The sequence below is a fragment of the Coccomyxa subellipsoidea genome (assembly GCF_000258705.1).
Source record: "Coccomyxa subellipsoidea C-169, whole genome shotgun sequence".
Lineage (NCBI taxonomy): Eukaryota > Viridiplantae > Chlorophyta > Trebouxiophyceae > Coccomyxaceae > Coccomyxa > Coccomyxa subellipsoidea.
Window position 1 is genome coordinate 143,852 of NW_005178038.1, and position 11,464 is coordinate 155,315.

The window sequence follows — 11,464 nt, forward strand, 5'->3', positions numbered from 1 at the left end:
TTTCTAAAAGATAAATTGTTGTGACAAATCTGTCAAGTAAATCAAGCAGGAGTACGACGCCATTCTTCAAAGATCGATAAATGGTATACGATGATGCAGCCAGACTGCTTTGCATGTTTCTGTTTCGCGAATGAGTCGAAGGACAGTGCTGCGGCGCGTATCCGGCGGTGACATGTTATCCGCAGGCGTGGCTATGTCGCCGGCGTGGAGGGCGTGTCCTCGACAGCCAGAGGAGAAACACTTGTATTCTTCAAAGCGAAACCAACACAAGATTGACGTGTGACAGATTCAATTCAGAGCAGCAATCATGCAGACCGTTTTGCAAAGCCAGATGCAGGTTGGTGTGTCTTCCAGCAAGCAGTCGTCCCGATCTGCTCTGGATGGTTCTAGAATAGGCAGTGTTTCCCTGCCCCTGCGGCGACGATTCTTCTCCGGGAGCAGCTTGACGGCGACCCGATCTCATCTGCGACAACATGCAGGCGCACGCCGATCGAACGGCCTCTGCGTCAGGGCAGAAAAGGTGATAAAGACACCATAAAGCTCTGGCAAACTTTGCAAATAGGTGCTTGCTGGTGTCACATGAATCCTAGCCACCAAATTAAGGATCTTTCGAACTTCTCGTGTATGAGTATTAGGACTGTAAGCAAGTGTATGCCGGAAGTATGATTTTTTTACTAGGTGGCAGCCCTGCTGTGCCAACGCGATGGACAGCAGTGCACCTTGATCAGAGTTCTTTCGTCTGTCACAGTTCTAGATACTTGCAACAAAACAAGCGAATTTAACGTATAATATTCCTACTGCTGCTGGAATCGAGTTTTACGGAAAAGTCATTTTGAGTGCCTCAGTTGGGACACCTCGTGAGGTCCTTCGGATGGTGATCACTGCTGTGCATAGCTGCATTTGTACTGATGTTTTTCGTATGGCTGCCATCATGACAGGTCGTTGGTATCGATCTGGGCACCACAAACTCGGCTGTGGCTGCCATGGAAGGTGGCAAGCCAACCATTGTCACAAATGCAGAGGGTACGCTCCAGTCCCTTTAATGTTCTGCTGTCCACTATGCATCATCTTGCCTCATTGGTGGTCACTTGTCCTGCGTAGTAGTTTTGCTCATGCTTCCTGCAACTGCAAGTTGCATGCTATGTGTTGCAGCTGATGTTTTCCAACGAGCGTTTCCTCTAGATATTGTAGCTGTTTCAGATGATTGCAGAGATATACATATTGACAGCGCTAATCTTACAGCCTGTTGATGGGCTCATGTTGGTGCAGCAAGGCTTTTGCCTTCTGCATTGTACACCCGCACAGATGTTCTCAGATTTCACAGGCACAGTTTCACATCGTCCTGCTCATCTGCTCTGCTGCATGTGCACTGCAGAGGCACGTGTTCGTGCAGTGCATCCCAAGCATCACACTGGGACTACTCCGACCAGCGCCCTGCTGATGTGTTCTTGCGTGCATGTGCTGTGCAGGTGCGCGCACAACGCCGTCAGTGGTGGCATACACAAAGTCTGGGGACAGGCTGGTGGGCCAGATTGCCAAGAGGCAGGGCGTGGTCAATCCGGAGAACACATTTGCGTCAGTGAAGCGCTTCATCGGCAGGAAGATGAATGAGGTGCAGGAGGAGTCCAAGCAGGTCCCCTACAAGGTAAGCAGAGCGCCCATGCTTGTGAGTTAGTGAATGGCACATGTTCAGGCGCATTTACATGGATCTCGCCTATCTGCATGTTTTGGGTCAGTGCACCATGGCACAAATTCCGCAGTGCTCAGCAGTTCTCTCATCATGTGTTTACACTGGAGCGGTGCCTCTCAAGGCAGCAGCTGAAGGAACTATGGTTCATGGCTGGTACATTGGCAGCCCCAGGGGAACGGCAGGACCTTCCATGTACCGGTTTGTTGAGCTGCTGCCTCAAGAGGCCATGCCATCCTTACTGCAGTAAAGAGGATCCTCTTGCCCCATGCCGTCAATGCCTTGACTCGTCAAGGGGATGCTTTTGACCTGTCGAGGCATGCGTGGTGACGTGGCGGGTGCATGCATGCAGCTGGTGGAGGACAGCAACGGAAATGTGAAGATCGTGTCCAGCAACGCCGGCAAGGAGTTTGCCGCGGAGGAAATCAGCGCTCAGGTCCTGCGCAAGCTTGTTGACGATGCCTCCAAATTTCTCAACGACAAGGTGGGCACCGCAGCACTTGAAGAATGATGGTTGTATTTCACCGTAAGGAAACCTTGCAATTGCCTGTGCATCCAGGGCAGGAAGGACGCCCTGCCATTACTGGAAGGAATTTAGTAATGGCATCATAAGTACTGAAAGCCATCACTACGCATATTCGCAAGTGGAATAAATTCGACGGTATATAGGGAGGTGCGATGACGGTAGAAGCTGGCAATCTTCCCTCAGGATCTCACACAGCCAGGGCATGTGTGCTCACATGCACAGGGGCATGTCACGGCCTGTATGTGGTCCTGTAGGATGATTAGGCAGTCCTACTGCTTCTGAGGGATGGGCTCCTTTGTTAAACTACAGCCCGCCACCGAGGCTGCATGTGACTTACTTGTTCATTTTTCCGTGGCTTTGAAGCACTTATTGTTACTGATAATGGTGGCTGTGCAGGTGAACAAGGCGGTGATCACAGTGCCGGCCTACTTCAACGATTCGCAGCGGCAGGCCACAAAGGACTCCGGCCGCATCGCTGGCCTGGAGGTTCTGCGCATCATCAACGAGCCGACGGCCGCCTCGCTCGCGTACGGCTTTGAGAAGAAGTCCAACGAGACCATCCTCGTCTTCGACCTGGGTGGCGGCACCTTTGATGTCTCTGTCCTGGAGGTGAGTCAGTTTTGTCTTCAAATTACTATTTAGGGTGGCACCCTTGGGTTTCAATTGGGAGTATCACATGTCTGTCCTTTGTCATCCTGGTTCAGGGTAGTCGGGTGAATCTCATTTGCGATTGACATCCATCCCATTATCCCGCACTGCCTAGGAGGATCTGGGACCCTTTCATGTGAGGCTCCTGGGGATGCACTTCTCTAACTGGTGGGATATGCATGTTGCCACTTCATGGGGTTTCTGCTCGTGGCCTGATGCCTGTGGGTGCTGGGTCATTGTGCTGTGCCTGAGAACACCAAACAACAAAGCCGTGGTTCATTGCCATTGTTCCTTGAACCACTCATCAGTATGCAGAAGGCATGCTGCCGATTGCAATCTGCATATTCCTCCATGAGCGCTTGCGGCGTGACTCATGCTCCGTCATCCTCAGGTGGGCGACGGAGTCTTCGAGGTGCTGTCGACGAGCGGAGACACACACCTGGGAGGCGACGACTTTGACAAGCGAATCGTGGATTTCCTGGCGGACGACTTCCAGCGCTCAGAGGGCATCGACCTGCGCAAGGACCGGCAGGCGCTGCAGCGGCTGACCGAGGCCGCTGAGAAGGCCAAGATGGAGCTCTCTACGCTCTCGCAGGTGAGCCCAGTTTCTCACGCTCTTTCTTAGCTGAAAGTGGAAGGCAGGGTCACTTAATTACAGTGTCACCCAGCCACAGAGGTAGCGATCACTGGCAATTTTGAGTGCTCTTGCCTCGGTGGCACGCAAGGTAGCTCTCCCCACGCTCTCGCAGGTGCGCGCATAAGTTTCTCATCTGATCAGGCTGCGCTGCTGATTGGCAGTAAGATTTTGGCCGTCCCAAGTGCCAAGTGCCAAATGCTAGGGAGTGCACTACAGGTTTGGTTGCCAACTGCGAACATCACAGCGGTCACGATCACGGGCAGCTGCTGTAGAGCTGTTGGTGATCCAGTCTCTGTGGCATGCACATTTGGGCTCTTGTGCTTATAGGGAGCATGTCACGCCTGCACCTGTAGTCATCTTGGACGTGCAAGAGCAGCAAATTTCTGCTCGCTCCTCTTATTGCACTACGCCGTAAAGTTGCCGCACTAGCTGCGTTGCTTGACAATTCCTCACTCTTTGTGGCAAAGATTCTCATCATGATCATCGTTCTCTAGGAGCACCGTTAGCTGGAGTAGAGCTGCTGAATCTCCCACAAGTGCGACTTGCAGACAGATCATTCTCTTGCATGCGACCGAGTGTTCCTAGTGGCATGTTCTGGCTTGTAAATTTTATGTAAAGTTTGCCACCGTCTTGTCTGCAGAGCCGTTTGTGCGTGGTGGTTCTTAGGGCAGTCTGCCAGCATCAACATGAGTCAATGGATGACAATGTCCTGATGCACCTGTGTTGCCCTCTCGCAGACATCCATCTCGCTGCCCTTCATCACGGCGACGGCCGACGGACCGAAGCACATTGAGACCAACCTGTCTCGTGCCAAGTTCGAGGAGATTTCCTCGGACCTGCTCGATCGCTGCCGCATCCCCGTGCAGCAGGCTCTGAAGGACGCCAACCTGAAGTTCACAGACCTCAACGAGGTCATCCTTGTGGGCGGATCCACTCGAATCCCCGCAGTGCAGGTGCGATAGCAAATATTTGAATCTAGATTGCCATGAGAAATACATTCTTCTCCGAGTGCATCAGCTCACAAGTGCATCAGCTCTCAGGGTGTCAGTGTCGGCTGTTAGTGCAGCCATGATATCTTCCTTTGAGCTGGGACACAGGACAGCATCTCGTTTTGTGTGCTGCGTACAGACTCGCCTTCCTTGTTATGCAGGGATATGTGAAGACTGTTTTGCTATTACTGTATCACATGCGTATCAATGTGTTGCAAGCGCTTGTGTAGTCGTACGCACATTTCTTAAGCAGGGAAGTAAGGCAGCGTCGTGTTCTGAGTGCATATAACTCTGCCTTTGCAGCATTTTGACGCAAGCCAGGGGATGTCACTGCACAGCCTGGTTTGGGGAGATGGATTTGGAGTCCTGTGAAGAGGCTGGCACTCAGCTTTTTCTGTGCGTGGTTGTGTGTTACAGGAGCTTGTGCAGAAGATTGCTGGCAAGGCGCCCAACGTGACTGTGAACCCCGATGAGGTCGTGGCGCTCGGCGCAGCCGTGCAGGCCGGTGTGCTGGCAGGTGTGTGCCTCTACTCTTTATCACCCGATCTCTCGCCATTCTTATTGGACTAATGCCTTGTATCTTTTGGGTCTGGTCTTGGTTGACGTGGCGCACACTGTGCCGCACAGCAATGTCGACTGCCTAGCAGCTCTCACAAGCTCTACTGCAGATGGAAGCAATTTTCCCGATGCACTGTCCTGAGAGCTCACCTCGTTGGGGGGTGACTGTGTACTGCACAAATAACGTGCATGTTCCATGACTGGTAGTTGGCGACAGACTCTGACTAACCCAGTAGATGCCAACTATAAATAACTAACATTGTCATGATCTTGGGTGCGCGCAGGCGAGGTGCGCGACATCGTGCTGCTCGACGTGACGCCCCTGTCGCTCGGGTTGGAGACCCTGGGAGGCGTGATGACTAAGCTTATCACTCGCAACACCACCCTGCCCACCTCCAAGTCCGAGGTCTTCTCCACCGCTGCAGACAACCAGACCTCTGTCGAGATCAACGTGCTTCAGGGTGAGATCCTGCTGCGATTTGACACTCCCAAAACTGCTGAAATCCTCATCAGCAGACAGCTGTACCTGAACATAAAGCCCAGGTACTGGGATCTTGAATGCGTGGTGCTGAAGATGTCACTGCAAACTCCCTTGTTTTGGGTTTAGACTCCATCTAACTACACTTGGCGCAAGTGCTGGGGAAGGCGTGGAGTGACGCTTGACCACATCATGCATTCATGGTTCCACACTCCCTGGCAAATGCATGCCTCTGAGCATATCTGGCATCTAGCCAATCATGACAATCATCTTTCTGGATCCTTGAGTGCTTGCAGATGGTCTCATTTGAGCAAGCCTTGCAGTTGCTTTGCTTTTTCAATGCAGACTTACTTTGCGACTGCCAGGCATGCCTGCATGAGGCTCTGATGGTAGCATTCAAGCTCCCAAATGTCTGGGTCGATGCATGTCCTTTACCGTGTTGTATGTGATCAGTTGATGTCCTGGGTGGCTCTTGCTTCCAGGATATTGGCCCGAGGAATGTAGGCCTGCTACTGGAAGATGAGAATTAGGCTCATTACAGCAATGGCATTGATTTGACCCCTGCCCGGTCCACGAACACCCCTCAATAGAACACCAGGCCTTTTAGTAGTGGCCTGGCAGTGCATGATCTATTGGTGGGCTGGCTCTATAGTGTGTGTGTGTGTGTGCACAAGACCTGTGAGATGATGTAGACCTTTTGCCTGCAATACCTTGGTGTGTGGATCATGGTTCAAAACCACATGAGTGATGCACATTGTTTGCCTGCAACGTGTGTATGTATCAAAGCTGCTGAGTCATCGTGCTGTGTCCTGTGCAGGCGAGCGCGAGTTTGTGCGCGACAACAAGTCGCTGGGCAACTTCCGGCTGGACGGTATCCCTCCCGCTCCCCGGGGGGTCCCCCAGGTCGAGGTCAAATTCGACATCGACGCGAACGGCATCCTCTCAGTCACTGCCACCGGTGCGCCACCTCATAACGCCCTTTCATTAGTAATCACACGACTGTTTATGTAGATTTTTTTGGTCACTCACAAGCAACAAGAGGCAACGGGTGTGCAAACGTGTGATAGGGGCCTATCTATAGGTGCTGAGTTTTCCTTGTGTCTGACATGCGAGCTTATTTGCGGTGTGCAGACAAGGGCACTGGCAAGAAGCAGGACATCAAGATCACCGGCGCATCCACCCTTGCCGGTGACGAGGTGGACCGCATGGTCAAGGACGCCGAGAAGTTCGCTGACGAGGACAAGAAGAAGCGCGAGGCCGTGGACGTCAAGAACCAGGTGTGCTTCTGCCGCCGCTTAAAAGAGGAAATTTTATTTTGCAACATGCTTTCAAAAAGTGTTTTATCCTTTGTAAATTGTGACCTGAGGTTTTACTTCGTTATTTTATTAAATATATAGTTGTACTGTCCGTAACTGGATGGGAGGCACTTCTGGATGTAGAAGCGTTTGCTGGCTTGGGCAGTTGTTGCTGGGGTTTGTTTGCATCAAGGCATGTGTTGTTACCTCATATCCCGTGTCTGCGCGAAGGGACAAGCATCTTGTTCTTAGCAGCAGCTGTTGCTATGGGTGAATTGCATTGCATAGTTTGCCTTGGATCAGCTGGCGGACCTGGAGTAATAAGTGGGTCACATGTGCAGACTCTGAATTATTGTGTTTGACCCACGCGCTGATGTCATGTGCATTCTGTCAAACAGGCGGACAGCTTGGTTTACCAGACAGAGAAGCAGCTGACGGAGTTGGGCGACAAGGTGCCTGCGGATGTCAAGTCCAAGGTTGAGTCGCAGATCACCTCCCTCAAGGAGACTGCTGCCGGCGACGACACAGAGGCCACCAAGAAGGCCATCGAGGACCTGCAGAAGGAGGTGCGTTCAGATTTGCACTACTTGACTTCCTCTGAAGCAGCTGTTGCGACTGAAGCTATTGCACTTTCTATCTTGCAAGTGCGTCAGATTCTTCACATGCTGATGTGATCTGGGCTGTCAATGCAATGGTCCATGCACCCCTTGCCGAACATGGCTTTGCAAGGCCGGCACTGCGCAGACACAAGGCTGTTGAACGGCAGCTACTGGCTGTGCTGCACCTCCGCAGCTGTCAGGACTGTGATTCTTCATATACATCCTGCTTGGATATGACGAGTCCATCAATGGGTAGGGTTTAGGGTTAGTGGCAGCCTTCACCTGCAGCTTGGCTGCAGCCGCACCTTGCCTCCTGGCAGGTACAATTATTTGATGTTTCTAGATGTTCTTCTTGTATGTACAGCTGATTCTGACGTATGTGATGCGCGCAGGTGATGGCGATCGGGCAGGCCATCTACGGGCAGCCAGGTGGCGCGCCCGGCCCCGACGCGGCGGCCGGCCCCGGCGCGGGCGCCCCCGGCGGCGACGAAAAGAAGGGCGGTGACAATGTCGTCGACGCCGAGTTCACCGACTCCGACAAGTGAAGCCGCTCCGCCTGAATTGGCGTCATGCGCTGATCTGGCGACGGCTGACCTGGCAGCGCGTCTGATCTGGCACCGTGCTGATATGTGCGGCGTGCCTGATTTGGTGATATCGTGGAAATTGGCATGGGAGCGTGATCTGGCAGGGGGCTTTGCTCACGATGTATCGGCAGGGTCCGCTCTGTCGGCTGTCAGTTTCCCAGGAAAATTGGGAAGACGTCCTCTGCGCGAGTGGTTTGGAGCGCGCAGGTGCTGGCTGTGTCCAAGTGATGGCACGCGCTTGCGAAGGTGCAGTGGGATATGCGGATGACGAAGATGGCTTGAGCTGAGTGCTGGGGGTTTGGAAGCCCCCAAGACACAGGAGGGGATGTGCAGTTGACTATTTTGCAGACTGCATTCGCTCTGCCTGCGGCAAGACTATAGGCATGAACCAAGGACCACCAGTGCGCTGCTTTGGAAGCATCACGTGGTGCACTTGCAGAAATGCTGGCTTTGAGCTTCTTGGCTTGAGAGGGGGGATGCATGTGCAAGTGGGTGTTTTATTTACCCCTTAAGGATTAGCTCTGGGCTTGCTTAATGCCGCGAGTGAATACTAGTTCATCGCCATGACAGCACATAAAAGTGAATTGTTTTGCTATGTGTGGGTGACTGATTTGTGGGGTGATGCAGCGTGCAATCCCCACTAATTAGTCTTGACATTTTCCTGCTTCAAGACGTGCTGCGTGTTGGTGTGTGCAAATGTGTAGGTGGTGAACAGGAATGGAACAAGCACAGGTGGGTCAAATTATTCTTATTGCTGTTGGCTAGTGACTTCACAGGAATGAATATACAAGGACTGTAAGATCAAATTTGCGCATTACAACCTGTCGAATTTTCATTCAGTCCAGCTCAATCAATCATTTTAAATATCATTCCTGCTTCCTGCTTCGAGACAAATGTGTACCACAAGATCTCTCAAACTGGAAAATTCTCAAGTCTTTGCGGGATCAGTACTGTAAGGAAGTCATTATCCACTGAAGCTCCTACCTAATCATGAACTACATCAACGGAGACAAAAGACACACAAACTGTGCATTCAGAGCGCTCATATGCAGCCATAAAAAAGCTGCAGAGCTTTGAACTGATGGGGATAAATTTGCTATCTGCTATCTGCCAAAGAATGCGTGGGACAGAACATCTGTCCTATGACAGCAATATCAGTTCCGCAAGGCAACGTTGCAGCAAAATCTCTCGGTTGCAGGGAGTGAAAAACTTTGCGAAAGAACGAAATGAGACAAAACCACCGCAGTGCAGAACCAATTGTGTCGCCGTGTGCAGCGGCACCAGTGATAGCACTTAGAACTGGAAAACAAAAGTGAGTCCGTGACAGAGTGTCTCCTGCCAGCAGTTGTCACAGTAGCGCATTTGCCAGAGCAGGATCAAATGTTCCTATGCTGCGACGCCTGCCTTGACATCACTCAGTCCATGCCAAGTGTAAACCTGCACAGCCAACCACACAACCTTGTGATCAACACCGATCTGCAAGGAGAAAAACACAACCCGGCAGAATGAGTGAAAGTTCAGCAGGAGAGGAACCAGATCTGTGGCATGCAGGAGCTTTCTGCGATTTTGGCACATGCTGCTGCTCTGCAAGGAAGCATTGCACAAGGAGAGTGGGAGTGCGATTTGATGGCACTTTCCAGATTCTGCTAGCGTCAGTCTGAAAGCTTCTGACTATGTTCGAGAATCTACATGAAGTTTCCCAAGGCTTATTTAGAATCTGGCCCCGGCTGGTGGGGGGGCCTATAAATACTGAGCATCGTGCCCACAATTGATTGGGTCTTGCTTGGATCTGGCGAGTCCAACATGGGGTGGGATTGTGGCAGCAGCTTGTCTGCAGGACGCACCTTGCCTTGTGGGAAGAAAATGCTAATACTCTAGAAAGTTGACAGCTGGTAGTAGTGAGGCTGCAAGGTGCTGACCTGGGACATATGACCTGGCGCCCAAGTCATGTCAAGGGAAATGGTATCGGTCAGCCGGTCTGACAGCGCTTCCAGGGGAGTTGTGGCGACAACTGTGATTTTGACGGATGGGAGTGCGTTCATGGCCCTCCTGAAGTTCTTGCTCATCCTGCAAGCATGCACAGAGCTGCGGTGAGTCAATCTAGCCTGGCTGCTATTAGTGCAACACTTGGCACCCCTGTGATTTGAAGTCAAGTGCATGACAAGCCTGGCATGCATCCATTGTGCTGGACTCTTGCGGTACAAAATGTGCCAGTGCCATCCAATTGCGCAGCTAACCTCTACGTGTCAGGCGGTCTTGTCCAGGCTTGAAAAACACTACAAAGCAACCAGCCATCTCACTGTGAACTAAACCAGGCAGAGCTGGAAACGTGGAGCAGCATTGACGATGGTCACCTCATGTTGGTCCCTTGCTGGAAAGCAAGGTTGTTACAGAACATGAGGAGGGACGTGCAGGCGTAGCTCTGCAGCATCGCTGTCAAGTCATGGTCGTTGAAGTCTCCCAACAGGAACTCGATCTTCGACTGAACATCCTCCGGAAGCGAAGCAAGAAGCTCTTGGCTCTCCTGAAGCTTGTCATTGTACTTCTCGATGCCTATTGCCCTGTAGCAACCTCCCTGCTGAACTGAGGCGGCAGTAATCAGGCCACGTCCGCTGCCCACGTCCAGGAACAGGGTATCCTCGTCACAGAGAGCAAAAACATCGGCAAAAGAACTCTCCAAAATCTCGCCGTACGTGCGGGCCATGTTGCTCGCAAGGCAAGCGGGGTCGCCGTTATTGCTATAAATTCTGGCGCGTATTCAAAAGTGAATGCAAAAGCTCATTCATCTGCATGCGTTCCGCTTCGAGCTTCACGAACTGCATACTTATCTGCGAAACGCACGATGCTGCAAAGATGCTCCTGCCAGATTTGTGATTCCAAAGTGGCAGCAGAAGAAACGAGGGAGGTCAGGGTCAACTCCCAAACCCCTCGCTTGATATAATTACCCCTTCAGAAACCCTATATCTGTGACGAATGAAACGAGGCCTTTACATGCCGCACCATGTCACATGGTCCATGTGTTGCAGAGATTTGATTGAGACCTCACAGTGCATAAGAAGAGGACAACAGTGACGTTTCCCAAAGTTGCTGCACCACACCCAGCGCAAATGTGCGCAAGGAAATAGCTTTCGGACTAAATAGTACTACGAAAACTATCAGTAGTCGGCTAGTCTTCAATCTGCGGATATCCGGCAATCTGCACAGGCCAATGGGCCAACAACCAACCGTGCGTGCACTAGCTGTCGGTGCAGTCTGCAATGGCAGGAGACACAATCGCCCAGGAGCCTCTAAAAATGAATCTACACACCTGCCACCATGTGACTTGGCCCTTCCGTAAACACACTGGCAGTGTGATGCTGATCAGCGACACCGTCCAGAACAGCTGAGGAGAGCAGACCCTGGACTGGGACTCGGAATCCTGAACTACAAAAATATTTGACTTCTTGATGCGCAGTTCTTCATC

General features: G+C 51.9%; 2 protein-coding genes across 2 annotated transcripts; one reads left to right on the plus strand and one right to left on the minus strand.

Moving 5' to 3' along the window:
• Positions 1-307: 307 nt before the first annotated feature.
• On the plus strand, positions 308-8,814 carry COCSUDRAFT_52952 (heat shock protein 70; the record flags this gene model as incomplete). The annotated part of the gene is made up of 13 exons (XM_005648896.1): positions 308-337; positions 939-1,023; positions 1,470-1,645; positions 2,040-2,171; positions 2,610-2,822; positions 3,253-3,456; positions 4,236-4,451; positions 4,905-5,004; positions 5,330-5,506; positions 6,341-6,481; positions 6,655-6,800; positions 7,217-7,384; positions 7,810-8,814. The coding sequence occupies 13 exons, from the start codon at positions 308-310 to the stop codon at positions 7,960-7,962; spliced, it is 1,941 nt and encodes a 646-aa protein (XP_005648953.1). The 3' UTR covers positions 7,963-8,814.
• Positions 8,815-9,387: 573 nt separating this feature from the next.
• Positions 9,388-10,705, minus strand: COCSUDRAFT_61835 (hypothetical protein; the record flags this gene model as incomplete). The annotated part of the gene is made up of 3 exons (XM_005648897.1): positions 9,388-9,438; positions 9,921-10,068; positions 10,356-10,705. The coding sequence occupies 3 exons, from the start codon at positions 10,703-10,705 to the stop codon at positions 9,388-9,390; spliced, it is 549 nt and encodes a 182-aa protein (XP_005648954.1).
• Positions 10,706-11,464: the final 759 nt, after the last annotated feature.